The 21,220-nt window shown below is 44.0% G+C and overlaps 1 protein-coding gene across 3 annotated transcripts; it reads left to right on the forward strand.

Moving 5' to 3' along the window:
• Positions 1 to 577: 577 nt before the first annotated feature.
• Positions 578 to 21,181, forward strand: LOC129837407 (CTP synthase 1-like). Of its 3 annotated transcripts, none has more exons than XM_055903548.1 (18): positions 578 to 768; positions 10,614 to 10,794; positions 10,901 to 11,071; positions 11,267 to 11,367; positions 11,640 to 11,756; positions 12,062 to 12,145; positions 12,233 to 12,313; positions 12,470 to 12,621; positions 16,058 to 16,190; positions 18,058 to 18,146; positions 19,224 to 19,318; positions 19,525 to 19,587; positions 19,721 to 19,764; positions 19,857 to 19,953; positions 20,033 to 20,088; positions 20,269 to 20,365; positions 20,613 to 20,757; positions 20,982 to 21,181. In XM_055903548.1, the coding sequence occupies exons 2-18, from the start codon at positions 10,629 to 10,631 to the stop codon at positions 21,046 to 21,048; spliced, it is 1,758 nt and encodes a 585-aa protein (XP_055759523.1). In that variant the 5' UTR covers positions 578 to 768; positions 10,614 to 10,628; the 3' UTR covers positions 21,049 to 21,181. The 3 variants fall into 3 exon arrangements, with proteins under 3 accessions (XP_055759523.1, XP_055759524.1, XP_055759525.1); XM_055903549.1 differs by lacking the exon at positions 578 to 768 and adding an exon at positions 1,125 to 1,381; XM_055903550.1 differs by lacking the exon at positions 578 to 768 and adding an exon at positions 2,427 to 2,526.
• The last annotated feature ends 39 nt before the right edge of the window (positions 21,182 to 21,220 follow it).

Consider the following 21,220-nt stretch of genomic DNA (forward strand, 5'->3'; position numbering starts at 1 on the left):
GATTTATGAAGGGCCGTCACATAAGCTCTAACATTCGTTTAGTCTTGGAACTTATAAATTATTCAGATGCAATCGACTCAGATGCGGTTGTCTTATTTTTGGACTTCTGTAAAGCCTTTGACACAATTGAACATGAATTTCCCTTTAGGTCTCTTAAACTTTTTGGACTCCTGCCTTAAAAAAAAGAAAGAACACAAATTAGATAACACAAGTAGTAATATGAACAATAAAACAAACAGTGAACCTTGAGAGGATTACTCCGACGGAAAACTACGCTCGGCTGAGGTAGCGGTGGTGGTTAACAGAATAACAAATCTATTTACATCCTCTTTTTGGGGGGCAAGTGTTCATCAGCTGTAGTTCGAGCAGTACATTAACTGTACTCATGGTAGTACTCACAGTTCCAATTAGGTTAATGTCAACAGAGTTACCCAGTAATCATTATTCCTTCGATAAACGCGTGTGGGCCCTTGAACCCAGCCTTCTCTCACTCTTGTCGCGCGTTCTCCAAGCAAGTACCCATTTCTACCGCAAACACAACAGTGACGATGAAGAGGTAGTGACGTTGCTCAAATCCTGCTCATGAGTGTTTACTGTTCAGTGCGCAGCAAATTGTACATCATTTGGCTGGGCTGCATGCAAAGTCAATCCTTTCACTTTGTAATATGTAAATCATAGCATTCAATTCTGCCTTGTTTATGCGGCTACGAGGTCCTCTTTTGTGTCAGTTTACGCCACACGTGTACCAACACAGAAGAACGTGCGCAGGCAAGTAGTAACAATATCGTTCATGACACAGAATACATGAAGAATTGACTTTATACCATTTCATGTGTGATCCTCATGGGGTTTTGTGCGAAATATTTCATCTGTATTTGTATAATTCGGCGAGTTCAAGTCGAGTAGAAGCTAGCTACGAGCTTACTGCGCTAACTACACCAGATAGTTAGCAAGACAGCTACGGATTATTATCGTAGCTTGATCAAGTGAGGTCGACTGTTGCAGTGATGCAACGGTAATGGACTCTGCCAGTGGTGATAAAGTCATTTTACATCGCTAGCTAGCGAGATCATGTAAGAAGCAGCGAACCTGGCTGGCTATACTTGTCATATCTTGTGATTATATTTTAGTGTATAAACAAAACGATCTAAACAGAAACGTTGTGATTGTCATGAGGAATTCGCAATTCATATTCAACTGTAGTGCCATTTTTCTTTCCCGCCATTGGATTTCCGCAATTGTGACAAGTTGAAACTGGGTGAACAACCCGTCTCGAGCACCAGACAAAATAAACCACAGCCACATAGAACACTATAGTAGTTAGAAGTGAACATACAAACATGAACGGCTTTCATGTAATAGAGGAGATCCAAACACTACGGTGAGTGTATTACAGCTACCATGACATGATTGAATGTTATGGTGCTTTCAAGACAACTGGGAATTCGGGAAGATTCGAGAGGTAATGAGGTCAAATCATTACAGTGCTGTTCAGGTCGGAAGGTATGAGCTCTAGAAAGATTCCCCAGTTTCCGACTTGGAATTCCGATTTGGATGAGTGTTACACGATTTTTCACCTTCGAAACAGATTTTTTTCGCGCCGAGTTTCCAGTTGTCTTGAACGGACAGAAGTCGGATATTTCCGAGTTTCCAGTTTAGTTTGAATGCGGCATTAGGTTAACGTTACATTATTTCAATGAAGACTAAGATGTCAGGGAAAACGAATTGCCTCGATCCATCTAACCTGTAGTGTATTATGACAACAAGTACTTTGCCATTTATATCATTCATCAGGAGAGGTCGACCGATTATGATTTTTCAACTGCAATATTTTTGTAGGACCAAAAAAAGCCATACCGATTAATCAGACGATTTATATTTGTAATAATGACAATTACAACAATACTGAATGAACAATGAACACTTATTTTAACATAATAAATCAATTAAAATTTATTTAGTCTCAAATAAATAATGAAACATGTTCAATTTGGTTTAAATAAGGCAAAAACACAGTGTTGGAGAAGAAAGTAAAAGTGCAATATGTGCCATGTAAAAAAGCTAACATTTAAGTTCCTTGCTCAGAACATGAGAACATATGAAAGCTGGTGGTTCAATATTCCCAGTTAAGAAGTTTTAGGTTGTGATTATTATAGGAATTATGACGCGTTGACTTTTTCTCTCTATACCATTTGTATTAGAGGTCGACCGATTCATCGGAATGGCCGATTAATTAGGGCCGATTTCAAGTTTTCATAACAATCGGAAATCGGTATTTTTGGACACCTTAATTTAATCTTTATTTAACTAGGCAAGTCGGTTAAGAACACATTCTTATTTTCAATGACGGCCTAGGAACAGTGGGTTAACTGCCTCTTTCAGGGCCAGAACGATAGATGTTTACCTTGTCAGCTCGGGGGATTCAATCTTGCAACCTTACAGTTCACTAGTCCAAAGCTCAAACCACCTGATTACATTGCACTCCACGAGGAGCCTGCCTGTTACGCGAATGCAGTAGAAGCCAAGGTAAGTTGCTCGCTAGCATTAAACTTATCTTATAAAAAACAATCAATCAATCATAATCACTAGTTAACTACACATGTTTGATGATATTACTAGTTTATCTAGCGTGTCCTGCATTGCATATAATCGACGCGGTGCGTATCGTTGCTCCAATGTGTACCTAACCATAAACATCAATGCCTTTCTTAAAATCAATACACAGAAGTATATATTTTTAAACCTGCATATTTAGCTAAAAGAAATTCAGGTTAGCAGGCAATATTAACGAGGTGAAATTGTGTCACTTCTCTTGCATTCATTGCACGCAGAGTCAGTGTATATGCAACAGTTTGGGCCGCCTAATTTGCCAGAATTTTACGTAATTATGACATAACATTGAAGGTTGTGCAATGTAACAGGAATATTTAGACTTATGGATGCCAACCGTTAGATAAAATATGTAACGGTTCCATATTTCGGTGAGAGAATAAGCGTTTTGTTTTCGAGATGATAGTTTCCGGATTCGACCATATTAATGACCTACGGCTCGTATTTCTGTGTGTTATTATGTTATAACTAAGTCTATGATTTGATAGAGCAGTCTGACTGATTGGTGGTAGGCACCAGCAGGCTCGTAAGCATTCATTCAAACAGCACTTTCCTGCGTTTTGCCAGAAGCTCTTCGCAATGCTTCAAGCCTGTCAACTCCCGAGATTAGGCTGGTGTAACCGATGTGAAATGGCTAGCTAGTTAGCGGGGTGCGCACTAATAGCGTTTCAAACGTCACTCGCTCTGAGACTTGGAGTAGTTATTCCCCTTGCTCTGCATGGGTAACGCTGCTTCGAGGGTGGCTGTTGTTGTTGTGTTCCTGGTTCGAGCCCAGGTAGGAGCGAGGAGAGGGACGGAAGCGAGGAGAGGGATGGAAGTTATACTGTTACACTGGTAATACTAAAGTGCCTATAAGAACATCCAATAGTCAAAGGTTAATGAAATACAAATGGTATAGAGAGAAATAGTCCTATAATTCCTATAATAACTACAACCTTAAACTTCTTACCTGGGAATATTGAAGACTCATATTAAAAGGAACCACCAGCTTTCATATGTTCTCATGTTCTGAGCAAGGAACTTAAACGTTAGCTTTCTTACATGTCACATATTGCACTTTTACTTTCTTCTCCAACACTTTGTTTTAGCATTATTTAAACCAAATTGAACATGTTTCATTATTTATTTGAGCATAAATTGATTTTATTGATGTATTATATTAAGTTAAAATAAGTGTTCATTCAGTATTGTTGTAATTGTCATTATCACAAATACATTTTTTTAAATCGGCCGATTAATCTGTATCGGCTTTTTTGGTCATCCAATAATCGGTATCGGCGTTGAAAAATCGTTTAAAAAAAAATTGACCGTTCCCTCTACACCGGTGGCCACACCGGTTGATCTCCAAGACATTCGTAGTCGATCGCCAAACATATCTGTAAAAAAAAAAAAAAAACAACAACGCTGAAGTCTTGCGTTCCAATTTGTACTTATTCATCTAGCGCTGTTGGCGGTAGGTGCACGATTCAGCTGCCTTCTGCACCAGATAGGTGAGGTGTTCCCATTTTGACTCATTTCATGTGTGTCACGTTCCTGACCGATTTTCTGTTATTTTGTATGTGTTTGATGGTCAGGGCGTGAGGTTGGGTGGGTAGTCTATGTTATGTGTTTCTATGTTGGTTTAAGGGTGACCTGATATGGCTCTCAATTAGAGGCAGGTGGTTTTCATTTCCTCTGATTGAGAGCCATATTAAGGTAGGTGTTTTCACTTTGATTGTGGTGGGTGGTTGTCTCCTGTGTCTGTGTTTGTCGCGCCACACGGGACTGTCTCGGTTTGTTTGTACGTTCGTTCTTTTGTGTAGTCTGTTTTTCCTGTTCGTGCGTTCTTCGTTTCATGTAAGTTCTTACGTTCAGGTCAGTCTACGTCGTTTGTTATTTTGTTCGTTATTCAAGTATAGTTTGTTTTTGTCTTGTTAAATAAATTTCATTATGTCATATTCCAACGCTGCGTTTTGGTCGAATCCCTGCTCCTCCTCTTCGGATGAAGAGGAAGAGGAAAGCCGTTACAGAACCACCCACCTAACCAGAACCAAGCAGCGCGAATTCGAGCAGTGGCCTGCTACACAGGATTATTGGAGTTGGGAGGAAATATTGGTCGGAAAAGGTCCATGGGCACAGCCGGGAGAATATCGCCGTCCCAAAGCTGAGCTGGAGGCAGCGAAAGCAGAGAGGCGGCGATATGAGGAGGCAGCAAGGAGACGTGGCTGGAAGCCGGAGAATCAAGCTCAAGACCGGAGTTATGAAGGTACCCGGCTAGCACGGAAGCCCGTGAAGAGGGGGGTGGCTAAGAGGTAGTGGGCCAAGGGCAGGTAGGAGACCTGCGCCCATTTCTCAGGCTAACCGTGGAGAGCGGGAGTACGGGCAGACACCGTGTTACGCAGTAGAGCGCACGGTGTCTCCTGTACGTGTGCATAGCCCAGTGCGGGTTATTCCACCTCCCCGCACTGGTAGGGCTAGATTGAGCATTGAGCCAAGTGCCATGAAGCTGGCTCTACATATCTGGCCACCAGTGCGTTTCCAGAGCCCTGTTCCTCCTCCACGCACTCTCCCTATTGTGCGTGTCTCCAGCCCAGTGCCTCCAGTTCCGGCACCACGCACTAAGCCACCTGTGCGTCTCCAGAGCCCTGTACACACTGTTCCTTCTCCCCGTACTCGTCCTGATGTGCGTGCCCTCAGCCCGGTGCCACCAGTGCCGGTACCATGCACCAGGTCCATAGTGCGTTTTGAGAGTCCAGTGTGCCCTGTCCCTGCTCCCCGCACTAGCCTGAAGGTGCGTGTCCTTAGCCCGGTGCCTCCAGTTCCGGCACCACGCACCAGGCCTACAGTGCGCCTCATCCGGCCAGAGCCATCCGTCTGCCCAGCGCCATCTGAGCCATCCGTCTGCCCAGCGCCATCTGAGCCATCCGTCTGCCCAGCGCCATCTGAACCATCCGTCTCCCCAGCGCCATCTGAGCCATCCGTCTCCCCAGCGCCATCTGAGCCATCCGTCTCCCGAGCGCCGTCTGAGCCATCCGTCTCCCCAGCGCCGTCTGAGCCATCCGTCTCCCCAGCGCCGTCTGAGCCATCCGTCTGCCCAGTGCCGTCTGAGCCATCCGTCTGTCCCGAGCCATTAGAGCCGCCCGTCTGTCCCGAGCCGTCAGAGCCGTTAGTCAGTCAGGAGCCGCTAGAGCCATTCGTCAGTCAGGATCTGCCAGAGCCGCCAACCAGACAGGATCTGCCAGAGCCGCCAACCAGACAGGATCTGCCAGAGCCGCCAACCAGACAGGATCTGCCAGAGCCGCCAACCAGACAGGATCTGCCAGAGCCGCCAACCAGACAGGATCTGCCAGAGCCGCCAACCAGACAGGATCTGCCAGAGCCGCCAACCAGACAGGATCTGCCAGAGCCGCCAACCAGACAGGATCTGCCAGAGCCGCCAACCAGACAGGATCTGCCAGAGTCGCCAACCAGACAGGATCTGCCAGAGCCGCCAGCGAGCCATGAGCGTCCAGAGCCGTCAGCCAGCCATGAGCGTCCAGAGCCGTCAGCCAGCCATGAGCGTCCAGAGCCGTCAGCCAGCCATGAGCGTCCAGAGCCGTCAGCCAGCCATGAGCGTCCAGAGCCGTCAGCCAGCCATGAGCGTCCAGAGCCGTCAGCCAGCCATGAGCGTCCAGAGCCGTCAGCCAGCCATGAGCGTCCAGAGCCGTCAGCCAGCCATGAGCGTCCAGAGCCGTCAGCCAGCCATGAGCGTCCAGAGCCGTCAGCCAGCCATGAGCGTCCAGAGCCGTCAGCCAGCCATGAGCGTCCAGAGCCGTCAGCTAGCCATGAGCGTCCAGAGCCGTCAGCCAGTCATGAGCTACCCCTCAGCCCAGAGCTGCCATTTATCCAGAACTGCCCCTCAGTCCAGAGCTGTCTCTCTGTCCGGAGCTGCCCTTCAGTCCGGAGTTGCCCCTCTATCCTGAGCTACCTCTCTATCCTGACCTACTTCTCTGTCCTGAGCTATCTCTCTGTCCTGAGCTACCTTATCCCGGTGCTGCCCCTTGTCCCGGTGCTGCCTCTTATCTTAAGGTTACCATTAAAATTAAGTGGGTGTATTATGAGGGTGGTCATTCTAAGGGGGAGACGTAAGCTGGGATTGACTATGGTGGGGTGGGGACCTCGCCCAGAGCCTGAGCCACCACCGTGGTCAGACGCCCACCCAGACCCTCCCCTAGACTTTTGGTGGTGCGTTCGGAGTACGCACCTTGAGGGGGGGGGGTTATGTCACGTTCCTGACCGGTTTTCTGTTATTTTGTATGTGTTTGACGGTCAGGGCGTGAGGTTGGGTGGGTAGTCTATGTTATGTGTTTCTATGTTGGTTTAAGGGTGACCTGATATGGCTCTCAATTAGAGGCAGGTGGTTTTCATTTCCTCTGATTGAGAGCCATATTAAGGTAGGTGTTTTCACTTTGATTGTGGTGGGTGGTTGTCTCCTGTGTCTGTGTTTGTCGCGCCACACGGGACTGTCTCGGTTTGTTTGTACGTTCGTTCTTTTTTGTAGTCTGTTTTTCCTGTTCGTGCGTTCTTCGTTTCATGTAAGTTCTTACGTTCAGGTCAGTCTACGTCGTTTGTTATTTTGTTCGTTATTCAAGTATAGTTCGTTTTTGTCTTGTTAAATAAATTTCATTATGTCATATTCCAACGCTGCGTTTTGGTTGAATCCCTGCTCCTCCTCTTCGGATGAAGAGGAAGAGGAAAGCCGTTACAATGTGTCTGAAGGTTAAACTCTGCCTTCCCAGTGAGCCCGATGAGCAAATCAAGTGCACTATACACTACCGTTCAAAAGTTTGGGATCACTTATAAATGTTTTTGAAAGAAAAGCACGTTTTTTTTGTCTATTTAAAATAATTGATCAGAAATAAGGTGTAGACATTGTTAATGTTGTAAATGACTATTGTAGCTGGAAACGGCGGATTTTTAATCTACACCTACGTAGATATTCCAGAGGCCCATCAGCAACCACCATTCCTGTGTTCCAATGGCACATTGTGTAAGCTAATCCAAGTTTATAATTTTAAAAGGCTAATTGATCATTAAAAAAACATTTAGCAATTATGTTAGTACAGCTGAAAACTGTTGTCCTGATTTAAAGAAGCAATAAAACTGGCCTTCTTTAGACTAGTTGAGTATCTGGAGCATCAGCACTTGTGGGTTCGATTACAGGCTCAAAATGGCCAGAAACAAATAACTTTCTTCTGAAACTCGTCAGTCTATTCTTGTTCTGAGAAATGAAGGCTATTCCATGCCAGAAATTGCCAAGAAACTAAAGATCTCGTACAACACTGTGTACTACTCCCTTCACAGAACAGCGCAAATGGGCTCTAACCAGAATAGAAAGAAGAGTGGGAGGCCCTGGTGCACAACTGAGCAAGAGGACAAGTACATTAGAGTTTGAGAAATGGACGCCTCACAAGTCCTCAACTGGAAGCTTCATTAAATAGTACCCGCAAAACACCAGTCTCAACGTCAACAGTGAAGAGGCGACTCCGGGATGCTAGCCTTCTAGGCAGAGCTGCAAAGGGAAAAAAGCCATACCTCAGACTGGCCAATAAGATGGAAAGATTAAGATGGGCAAAAGAACACAGACACTGGACCGAGGAACTCTGCCTAGAAGGCCAGCATCCCGGAGTCGCCTCTTCACTGTTGACGTTGAGACTGGTGTTTTCCTTGGCATTGCACATAGTTATCTTAGGCTTGTGTGCGGCTACTCGGCCATGGAAACGCATTTCATGAAGCTACAAATGAACAGTTATTGTGCTGACGTTGCTTCCAGAGGCAGTTTGGAACTCGGTAGTGAGTGTTGCAACCGAGAACAGACGTTTTTTATGCGCTTCAGCACTTGACGGTCCCGTTCTGTGAGGTTGTGTGGCCTACCACTTTGCGGCTGAGCCGTTGTTGTTCCCGAGATGTTTCCATTGCATGCCGTCTATTTTCAGTTTAGGATACTTTGCGAACTGCTAGTGCAATGTAGAATTGATTAGACTAGGCTATAACCCCCCTAAACATAGACGGCTTCCACGCTGAAAATATGCAAAAGCATTATTTTGATAAAGAAAGCGTATTTTCAACAGAATCATTAAGCCTGGACCTACTCACCAAACAGATGTTGGCTAAAACTGCTTAGACTAGTATAGTAGGAGGTAGGATAGTCAAACCTTTACCTGTAGTAGTGTTGAGCGATAAGTTATTTTTGAGGTCTGTTCGGTTTCTGTTCTATTATTAAAAAAGAATCCCGGTTTTTGGGTTCGTAAGATTTTTTTAAAAGTTAAATGCACTATCCATTTTGCGGGTTGAATGCTTTAACACAGACTAAAACAAATAATAAATGGCTCACGGTGGTAAACTTCTCACTTATTAACCGTCATTTATTCACATGACTAATAAAATATTTCCATTGTGTTCATTACATTTTGGTTTATTTGATGACGTTACTATTTCATTCCAAGTCATAATCTAATTTCTATAGAGCTGCTGCTGCCTATGCTGTCTGACAAAAACACTATTTTAGTAGTTCTTCAATGTAAATAAGGCATACTTTTATGAATGCTGAGTAAGTACCAACTATCAATCACTTAGGTACCTCTCCAAGCAACTGCTCTCTATCCCTCTCGATCATGCGTTCTCCTGTCTGTCCACCACACAGACCGGAAAAGTAGACGCGCAATGGATTTTGGTCATTGTAGTCAATGAGCACGTTTTCTGTGCTAAACTACACTGAACAAATATATAAACGCAACAAGTGTTGGTTTCATGAGCTGAAATAAAAGATCCCAGAAATGTCCTATACGAACATATTTGGTCCACAAAGTTGTTTACATCCCTGTTAGTGTGCATTTCTTTTTTGCCAAGATAATCTATCCATCTGACAGGTGTGGCATATCAAGAAGCTGATTAAACAGCATGATTATTACCCAGGTGCACCTTGTGCTGGGGACAATAAAAGGCTGTGCTAATATTTGCAGTTTTGTCACACAACACAATGCCACAGATGTCTCAAGTTTTGAGGGAGTGTGCAATTGTCATGCTGACTGCAGGAATGACTGCAAGAACCGCAGACCACGTGTAACCATGCCGGCCCAGGATCTCCACATCCGGCTTCTTCAACAGCGGGATCGTCTGAGACCAGCCATCCGGACCGTTGATGAAACTCGGGGTTTGCACAACTGAAGAATTTCTGCACAAACCGTTTCATTGAAGATCATCTGCGTGCTTGTCGTCCTCACCAGGGTCGTAACCGACTCCAGTGTGCAAATGCTCACCTTCAATAGCCAATGGCGCTCTGGAGAAGTGTGCTCTTCACAGATGAATACTGGTTTCAACTGTACCGGGCAGATGGCGAGTGGTTTTAACGTTGTGAACCGAGAACCCAACCACCACTATGGGGCAATGGTATGGGCAGGCATAAGCTACGGACAACAAACACAATTGCATTTTAGCGATGGCAAATTGAATGCGCTGACGAGATCCTGAGGCCCATTGTCATGCCAATCATCCGCCGCCATCATATGATTCAGCATGAAAATGCACAGCCCCATGTCGCAAAAGGATCTGTAGAGGATTCATGGAAGCTGAAAATGTCCCAGTTCTTCCATGGCCTGCATACTCACCTGACATGTCACCCATTTGAGCATGTGTGGGATGCTCTGGATCGACATTTTCCAATTCCCGTCAATACCTAGCAACTTTGCACAGCCATTGAAGAGGAGTGGGACAACATTCCACAGGCCACAATCAACAGCCTTATCAACTCTATGCGAAGGAGATGTTGCGTGAGGCAAATGGTGGTCACACAAAATACTGACTGGTTTTCTGATCCCTGTCCCGACCTTGAGGTCACAGAAAGAAACAATTGAACCGACGTCTGTTATTTTAAAAACTGTACAATAACAGACATTTCGGTTAATCGCTCAGCACTAACCTATAGGGATATTGCGAACATGCTTTCTGTTGTCTCACATTGGTTGTCATCTTCTATTTGTTTCCAGGTTTCACATGCCACTATGAAGTACATCTTGGTCACTGGAGGTGTCATATCCGGAATTGGCAAGGGCATCATTGCCAGTAGTGTGGGCTTAATCCTGAAGTCCTGTGGTCTGCATGTGACTGCCATCAAAATCGACCCCTACATCAACATTGATGCTGGCACCTTCTCACCTTATGAACATGGTGAGTGCATTTGGGTGGTGAGTTCTCTAAGACTAAAGCATTTAATCTGTGAGGGCTAGGCCAATGCATGCCTATCTAATTGACTTGAGCTGCATCACCCATCCAGGTGAAGTGTTTGTGTTGGACGATGGAGGTGAGGTGGACCTGGATTTAGGAAACTACGAGCGCTTCCTGGACATCAGGTTAACCAGGGACAACAATCTGACCACCGGCAAAATCTACCAGTCAGTCATCAACAAGGAGAGGAGGGGAGACTACCTGGGCAAAACTGTACAGGGTGAGCGAGAGCACAAGGGTTCTCCGCTAGGCAAGGGGCATTGGGGATTAGGGCAACACCTGGAAACCTATGACATCACTCCTAGTTGTTGTGTTGATTTGTAAGGGTCTCTCCGTAGTCCTTTTTTCTATGCCGATCTCGAGTTTCTGCGGATGCTGATTCTATTTTGCTGATGTTTTTTCTCTCATATCTCAGTGGTGCCACACATCACAGATGCCATTCAGGAGTGGGTGGTGAAGCAGGCCAAGATCTCAGTGGATGACGATGGGGTGGAGCCACAAGTCTGTGTTATAGAGGTACGAGCCACAGTGTAGTCGAGTTTGTCTTATTGTGGGTCATTCATTATAGGCCATTGTGATTGTCCCCATGCAGTTGTTATTGGTGTCTGGTTTCAACCAGGGATTGTTAAGCTGGGTCATATTCATTAGGCCACACTGTAGCAACACATTTCAATATGTACTGCAATGGAAAACGAGCAGTTCAGATCGTACCTTCCCATTTCAGATGGTTTCTTGCGTTTTTGCCTAGTGAATGTTGAGGTCTCAGGCTGTGTCCTCTGTGTTGACAGTTGGGAGGCACTGTGGGAGACATTGAGAGCATGCCATTTATCGAGGCCTTCAGACAGTTCCAGTTCAAGGTGAAGAGGGATAACTTCTGCAACATTCACGTCAGCTTAGTCCCACAGGTAAGAGCTTTAACACACACACACACACACACACACACGCGCGCAGAGTAGGGCTTGTTTGAAAGTCGATTTCAGCGTTGTGACAAAGCACATCTGTACCAAAAGTGTCCAAAACATTGTCAGCCCTTTACTGCATTAATACATACGCACACACAATTACATCAGAACACAGTCTCTTACATAAGCATTGTAAAACTTCATGAACACTTTAACTTAGTCTCAAAAGTACATCAGTTGTGTTTCAAGTAAAAGGTTTTACAATGATGCTTAACTGAGAACTGAAATGTAATTTTGTCTGCCTTTAGCCCAGTGCCACAGGAGAACAGAAGACTAAACCCACTCAGAACAGTGTCCGAGAGCTCCGTGGACTAGGACTCTCCCCAGATCTGGTGAGTTAGATACTCCCTCATCCTTTTGCCGTGGGACTCTTGGAATTGGCTAACTATGGCAAGGTGTTTCTCCTAATGTATTTTCAGATCATGTGCCGCTGTGCGACACCTCTGGAGAACGCTGTCAAGGAGAAGATATCCATGTTCTGCCACGTAGAGCCCACGCAGGTACGGCCTTCTCTGTCCGTGACGAATTTCCGTTTTCCGTTGCGTGCCTAAATGAACACAACCCAGAAAAAGGTTCATGTAACGTCAACCAGCAACATTTCATATACTTTTGAAAAACGTAATCTGATTCTTATGCTTTTCTCTCCCTGTCCCCAGGTGATCTGCGTGGCAGATGTGTCGTCCATCTACAGAGTACCCCTACTACTGGAGGACCAGGGGGTGGTGGGCTACATCTGCCAGCGGCTGGACCTACCTATTGAGATGAGGGCCAGGAAGATGCTCACCAAGTGGAAGGAGATGTCCGACAGGTGAAGGGGACCCCTGGCTCACCCCATGGCCATGTGGGAGTTGTAGTCCAGTTGGACTGTTTATGGCAGAAATAGGCTTCTGAATGTAGCACTATTCTACTGTAGTACAATAGTGATGGGGAAACAAAGCCTCCTGAAGCATTGAGGCTTTCCAGCCAATTGTGTTGAAATACTGTAGGTTCATTACTCAAGGCTTTACTCAATACAGCGTACACTAGTGGCACCTGCTGGTCAAAATAATTTAGAGCAGCAAAATTATTATAAATGATTATAGATGACGTCCCAAACGCCGTATCGCACGTAGTGTAGCCTTTTGTCTTCAACCAAAAGCAATAGTAAACCAGTCAGGTGGTTGTGCAACGAAACAAAGCTTAGGACATCATTGATCTCGTGCCTCTGATAAAGTGATACAGGCATCGGCTTTCAAGTAGACTGCTCTGTGATTTCGACGCATGCTTCGGAGCTCCGGTATCAAATGTAACATCACTATAGTACAACATATGACAAGGTTACTGTGGAACTTAGATTTGTACTACATGCTGACATAGGGCCAGATTCAGACTCACTTCTCAGTAGTTGGTATTCAGACTGACCTTTTGCAGTTGCGTAACGGGCTTTGCAGGTGTGGTTCCCTTGCGCGCGCTGAATAAATGTAATTCAACTGCTGAAATCCCTCTCGCTTGCTGGCCGACAGATTTCCTCATGAGGTTTTCATTCAAGAGGGTTTTCAGTACAGTTATCTAAAGTCATCCCTTTAAATGTGGTGTACCTTTAATTTTTTACAGTTAAGAATATTAGGGATCAATGAAAGAAAGCCATGGGGGCCTAAATAGACTTCTCCTTTTCAGCACCAATTGGTAGATGTAAAAAATACTCTGATCTTGTATATTATTTAGTGTTATGAAAGTATTTATGAATCATAATTTACGCACAAAATATATTGGTGAATCAAAAAATAGTGTTTTTTTTGGGGAATTTTATTAGGATCCCCATTAGCTGTTGCAAAAGCAGCAGCTACTCTTCCTGGGGTCCACACAAAACATGATACAGAATGACATAATACAGAACATCAATAGACAAGAACAGCTCAAGGACAGAGTTACATACATTGAGTCAGCCTGAAAGTTGCCATATTCAATTGTTCAATCCATGAAATATTAGAAGGTGAAAAGAATGCACATTAGTCCTATAAATCTACCCTAATAATCCTTACTAATCATGGAACTGTGATTACAATCTTGCAGTCGGCCATTTTCTGTATTGGCTTTCTCTGTTGCACATGGGCATTGTCATGCTGAGACAGGAAAGGGCCTTCCCCAAACTGTTGCCACAAAGTTGGAAGTATAGAATCATCTAGAATGTCATTGGATGCTGTAGCATTAAGATTTCCCTTCACTGGAGACCATGAAAAACAACCCCAGAACATTATTCCTCCTCCACCAAACTTTACAGTTGGCACTATGCATTGGGTCAGGTAGAGTTCTCCTGGCATCAGCCAAACCCAGATTTGTCCGTCGGACTGCCAGATGGTGAAGCGTGATTCATTACTCCAGAGAATGCGTTTCCACTGCTCCAGAGTTCAATGGCGGCGAGCTTTACACCACTCCAGCCAACGCTTGGCATTGAGCAGGGTGATCTTAGGTTTGTGTGCAGCTACTCTATAATAATATATGAAATGTAAACCCATTTCATGAAGCTCCCGACGAACAGATCTTGTGCTGATGTTGCTTCCAGAGGCAGTTTGTAACTCGGTAGTGAGTGTTGCAACCGAGGACAGACGATTTTTACAACCTACGCACTTCAGCACTAGGCGGTCCTGTTCTGTGAGCTTGTGTGGCCTACCACTTCGCGGCTGAGCCATTGATGCTCCTAGACGTTTCCACTTCACAATCACAGCACATACAGTTGGCCAGGGCAGCTCTAGCAGGGCAGATATTTTACGAACTGACTTGTTGGAAAGATGGCATCCTATGACGGTGCCACGTTGAAAGTGACTGAGATCTTCAGTAAGGCCATTCTACTGCCAATGTTTGTCTGTGGAGATTGCATGGCTGTATGCTCGATTTTATACACCTGTCAGCAACGGGTGTGGCTGAAATAGCCGAATCCACTAATTTGAAAGGGTGCCTACATACTTCCTACCATGTAGTGTACGTTAGCCTAATATGATCCACTATTGCTAGCGATTCTCAGGAACAACCACATGAGTGTGAAAGAGGAAAGAAAGGTAAACTGATGATGTAATGGAATGATGCAAAATGTAAGGAAACTAACACAAGTCGTTAACATTTCTAGATTTATGTCGTTATAACTGACGGTGGCTACCTATAGTGTTTAATATTTAACACTATACAAATTGTTTTTAAAAAAAATACAGTAAAAAGTCCGGGCAAATAATTAAAACATTCTAGAAATGATAAATCAACTCCAGGTTTGGCGCTATGGCTTCAGAAGCCTATAGCTTGGGTCTTCAAGTTCCATCTGAAGTTATACGGCCAGCATTTCATATCGGTGAATTCGGAAAAGGTGATATATTGATTTGCTTCAGTTTGCTGCCATATTTGTATTTATTATGGATCTCCATTAGCTACTGCCAAGGCAGCAAATAAAATAAAATGTTATTGGTCGCATACACATATTTAGCAGCAGCTACTCTTCCTAGGGTCCAGCAAAATTAAGGCGGTTATACAATTTTTTTTAAACATTACAATACATTTCACAACACATTAAGTGTGTGCCCTCAGGCCACTATTCTACTACCACAAATGTACAACACAAAATCCATGCGTGCATGTGTGTATATGGCGTATGTTATCGTGTGTCTGTGGGTGTCCATATGACTGGGTTCACATTTGTCAACACGGTCTCCAGCGATCATAAGGTAAAATAGATCTAAAACAACACTGTAATTTATTTTTACGATCCCCTCATCCAAACAGCTTACATGTTTACCTAGCGCTTATCAATAGCTCTTATCAATTTGTAAATTACAGTACATGGAGCATGGTGTTATTTCTATCTGATGAAGTAGATGTTCCAATTGGAACTGACAAGTTGCTCGACCTTATTCTTCATTTCATCGTGCCTAAAGGTGGTGGAATTATGAGGGAATTAAGTCAAGGTTGGAATACTGTTAGACACACCTCCGCCACACCTTCATTTCTTTGATCTCCACCCAAAATGAAAAGCGGGTTGAATAGCATGCTATTCTCATGCTTAGGTTAAAGGTCAGAATGCGCGTATGGAGAGAAATGCATAAAAAGGGAATTATGTTCCATTTATGCACGATTAACTCGGGTTGGAATTTCCCCGTACTGTTTTGGGAGTCCCACCCTGGTTTGATTGAGTATTTTACCCTGTTTTAGTCTAAAATATATATTGACCTGATTTCCCCAGGGTCCTCGGAACATTCTGGAACTAAACTGTCTCCTCTCAGGTCTGACCGGCTCCTGGAACATGTGTCCATCGCCCTGGTAGGGAAGTACACAAAGTTCTCTGACTCATATGCCTCTGTCATCAAGGCCCTGGAGCACTCAGCCCTCGCCATCAACCACAAACTAGAGATCAAGGTATGGAACACAGTCACATTCACCCATGCTCCCTCTTTGGATTGAGATAATGTTACTTCCATCCAGTGCCGTCTCCTAGCCTTTTTGAAGGCTTAAGATTTTAGTGCTCTCCCTCTTGGCAGTGAATCATTTTTTTTTTGTCGTGTTAAAGTGCATTTCATGCAATTCTACTTATTTTGCCATAGGGCAGAGAAAGATTTTTGCAGTTTTAAAGAACATTTCCTGCAATTCTACACATTTTGCCATGACTTATGCCATGTTCAAAAAAAAATATTTATTTATTCGAAAGTCAGCAGCTACTCTTCCTGGGTCCAAACATATTAAATCACTTACATTACTTATAAAACAAAATATAAAACAGTACATCATATAACATTATTACACCACCACATATCTACAGTACAAAATGTTTAATACCACCATACAACAATATCACAATGTATGCATGTGTCTGTACCTTTGTGTGTCTTTTCACAGTCTCCGTTGTTGTGTTTTTACCTGTTTAAAAAAAAAATATATATATATATCTGATTCTACTGCTTGCATCAGTTACCCGATGTGGAATAGAGTTCCATGTAGTCATGGCTCTATGTAGTACTGTGCACCTCCCATAGTCTGTTCTGGACTTGGGGACTGTAAAGCTTGTTCACACGTCTTACAAAAACAAGTAGTGATGAAGTCAATCTCTCTTCCACTTTGATCCATGAGAGATTGACATGCATGTCATTAATGTTAGCTCTCCGTGTACTTTTTAAGGGCCAGCTGTGCTGCCCTGTTCTGAGCCAACTGCAATTTTTCTAAGTCCCTCTGTGGCACCTGACCACACTACTGAACACTAGTCTAGGTGTGACAAAACTATGGCCTGTAGGACCTGCCTGGTTGATAGTGTTGTTAAGGCAGAGCAGCGCTTTTTTTATGGACAGACTTTCCCCCATCTTAGCTACTGTTGAATCAATATGTTTTGACCATGACAGTTTACAATCCAGGGTTACTCCAAGAAGTTTAGTTACCTCAACTTGCTCAATTTCAACATTATTCATTACGAGATATAGTTGAGGTTTAGGGTTTAGTGAATGATTTGTTCCAAATACAATGCTTTTAGTTTTGGAAATATTTTGGACATACTTATCCCTTGCCACCCATTCTGAAACAAACTGCCGCTCTTTGAGTGTTGCAGTCATTTCAGTCGCTGTAGTAGCTGACATGTATAGTGTTGTGTCATCCGCATACTTAAGCCAGTGATATGTCCTTAGTAAAGATTGGGAAAAAGTAGTGAGAGTGACTGGTGAGATTGACTAACAAAATGAATGGAGGCCCCCTGGAGTTCCGGGCCCCTAGGCACATGCCTTGTGTGGTCGGTAATTTGGTGATGATTTGGTGACAATTACTACAAGATTTAGATAGCTGGCTAGATTACCTTACCTAGAAATCCCCCCCAAAAATTTGCTGACATGGGCTAATTGAGTGACTGAAAAACTGCTGGTGCACTCCCAAATGTTGAAATTCTACCTTGTGTATTCTACTTTCTCTAAATTTCAACTGTAAATTGAGACCCTGACTTGAGTTCCTGCAAAACATAATTCGAGGGGGGGGGGGGGTTGGAGGCCCCCTAGCGACTGCAGGTCCCTACGCGCAGCATCTGTGTCTAGGAAGAGGCGGCTCTGCTTACATCGGTGGCATTGATGTTGTCTTTCGTGCTATAACCAAACCTTGCTTGTCCTTAGGCAAAGGATTTTTGAGAAGCTCTGTTCTAATGGACTGTGTTAAATATGGCCTCCCGTGATATGTTATAATAACAAAGAGGATTACTGTATGTCATGTTCTTATGCCATCCACCTCCCACTGACCCTCAGTCTTCCTCTTGCAGTTCATCGACTCTGCAGACCTAGAGCCAAATACACTGCAGGAGGAGCCTGTGAAGTACCACGAGGCCTGGCAGAAACTCTGCAGTGCTGAGTGAGTCTACAGCGAAATACCTACAATGAGTATACGAAACATTAAAAACACTGTCTCTTTCCATGACATAGACTGACCAGGTGAAAGCTATGATGCATTATTGATGTCACTTGTTAAATCCACTTCAAACAGTGTAGATAAAGGGGAGGAGACAGGTTAAGGAAGGATTTTTAAGCCTTGAGACAATTGAGACATGGGTTGTGTATGTGTGTATTGTTGGATTCTGGAGTGAACATTTGTTATACTCGGAGTATAGGAACATTAGTTACACAAGAGACATGAGGGGTGCCATAATGAAGCTTGGAAGGGGCTGAGTGCAGGGAAAACAATTGCATGTGACGGTATTGATAAGGGGAGAAACCGTTGAAGGCTCATATCACTTAGTTCCCTGCTTAGCAAGAATGATGCAATGTTTAGAGATGAGGAGGAGACTCCACCCAAAGTGGGGTATGAATACCACCTCGGGGGAAGCCATTTCTTGGTCTGAATACAGCTGTGTCGACCCTTTGGGAAGAATTAAACTTGGTCAAGCTTCTTTAGTGTCCGTGAGTTATTTACTCAAAAGAAATTGAACCTAACCGAATGAATGGGCAAGACAAAAATATGTAAGTGCCTTTTGAACAGGGTATGGTAGTAGGTGCCTGGCGCACTGGTTTGTGTCAAGAACTGCAACTCTGCTGGGTTTTTCATGCTCCAAAGTTTCCTGTGTGTATCAAGAATGGTCCACCCAGCCAACTTTTTTCTTAACTGTGTTGTTGGTTAAGGGTTTGTAAGTAAGCATTTCACTGTAAGGTCTACACATGTTGTATGTGACAAGTAAAATTCAATTTTATTTGATCCCTGTTGAAATCTTTCGACACCTTGTAGAGTCCATGCCCTGACGAATTGAGACTATTCTGAGGGCAAGGGGGGGGGGGGGGGTGCAACTCAATATAATGGCTGCTTGACACCATAAATCCCACAGCATTTACATGAGCATTGTGAATACATTTTTTATTTCCTGTGTAATTGTAACCCTAAGCCAAGGGAGCTGTGTTCTCCTGTCAGTGAAGGATCAATGTTGTCTCATACACACAGCGGTGTCTTGGTACCTGGAGGCTTCGGTGTACGGGGGACAGAGGGGAAAATCCAGGCTATCAGCTGGGCCAGGAAAAAGAAAAAGCCATTTTTAGGTAAGATGTATTTAAGCATTAATGAAATACAAAATGAATCAATTCTATTGTAATGTATCATGAGTCAGTTTAGCATGTTTTGTTAAATGGAAATGAGATTCTGTTATGTCACTCTTTATAGTTCCATCAGAAATTCTGATCAGACTAGCTCAGCCTGACTTTATTTTTTTTATTGCACACATTTAATCCCAAATGTCTTTTTACAGGGGTATGTTTGGGCATGCAGTTGGCAGTGTGTGAATTTGCCCGCAATGTTCTCGGCTGGCAAGGTAATATTTGAATCGGTAATCGTTATATCCTTGAGGTGTATGTTGCGTAATTCCAGAATGTTCATAAGTTAAATGTTCAACTCTCAAACCTTATAATTGAACTGAAATACGTATTATTATTATTTTATAACAGATGCCAACTCTACTGAATTCCACCCAGAATCCAAACACCCTGTGGTAGGTATGCCATAGTAATCAAGTCCATCTCTGTCACTTCTCACTGAGTTTTGGCTCACGAACATTGTGATATTCTGCTCCTTTTTTGACAGGTGATTGACATGCCAGAACACAACCCTGGGCAGATGGGTGGGACTATGAGGTTGGGGAAGAGGCGGACCGTCTTCAAATCCAACACCAGCATTTTGAGTGAGTGCTAAACTTGGCGAAACCACATCTGGTTTGGTGTGTTATAATGGTTGATAATATTCCGTATTTTTTTCTTCAGGAAAGCTGTATGGCGATGTCGACTATGTTGACGAGAGGCATCGGCACCGCTTTGAGGTATAAGAGCTGAATCGAGTCGCGACGTGTATATTTGCGTTACATTTTTAAAAGTGCGTTTTACATGACATGTTACTTGAAGACGATCCATTTGACAATCCATTTGCGGATGGAAGTGTTCCATGTATTACGTTCTAAGTGTGGATGGGTTGAATTGACGGGAGCTCTCTGTCCTCTTAGGTGAACCCTGAGCTGAAGCACCACTTTGAGGAGAGGGGCTTCCATTTTGTCGGCCAAGATGTAGAGGGAGAGAGGATGGAGGTCATTGAGCTGGATGGTGAGTTAACCGTGGAGACATTTCAGTGTTTTCCACTGTCTGGCTCTTGGAAATGTTATTGTTATTAAGTAGTGTGTCATCACTTCATAAAGTACATTCTTGACTGAATTGAACAACAAAAAAATGAAACGCAATTTTTAGGAGTATCGAATGTAATGACAGTTGTAGCTATGCCAACCGAAATGTATATGTCCGTAGTATCCATCTCAAACCGTATCATCTTCCCACCTGTGTTGTTCACAAATAGATCACGCCTATTTTGTTGGAGTGCAGTACCACCCAGAGTTCACTTCGCGTCCCATCAAGCCCTCGCCCCCCTACTTTGGCCTCCTGCTGGCCGCAGCAGGGAAACTCCAGAGCTACCTACAGAAAGGTTGTCGCCTCTCACCACGGTAAGACCACGCAGATCATTGTAATTTCTCATAATTTCCTTTCACTCCATCAGATGGAGGCAAGCAAGGTGAGCAGCATTTGGGATGGCGTAAAAGGGGAATGAAAAAAGTTACCCGGCCAGTATTGGATTTTTGTAATGCTATACCTAGTTTAGATCTATGACTTATCATATCACCCTGAAAAAGTATTATGGATGTATATAACTCGGTCCCTTGTGTTACAGAGACACCTACAGTGACCGCAGCGACAGCAGCTCTCCAGACTCTGAGATCGCTGAGCTGAAGTTCTAGGAGTTACCAGTTACATGCACCTGTTACTCTGTTGATGCTGGTACTACTGTTACAGCTCACCTCACCTGTTTGAACTCAATACAGCAGCCTCCGCTCATCTACCTGCAAATAAATACCTTTTTCTGTCACCCAACGGAAGGTCTCATTACTGAGAAAAGTAGCTCTCTGAAAT

The sequence above is a fragment of the Salvelinus fontinalis genome, chromosome 38 (genome assembly GCF_029448725.1).
Source record: "Salvelinus fontinalis isolate EN_2023a chromosome 38, ASM2944872v1, whole genome shotgun sequence".
In the NCBI taxonomy this organism is placed as follows: domain Eukaryota; kingdom Metazoa; phylum Chordata; class Actinopteri; order Salmoniformes; family Salmonidae; genus Salvelinus; species Salvelinus fontinalis.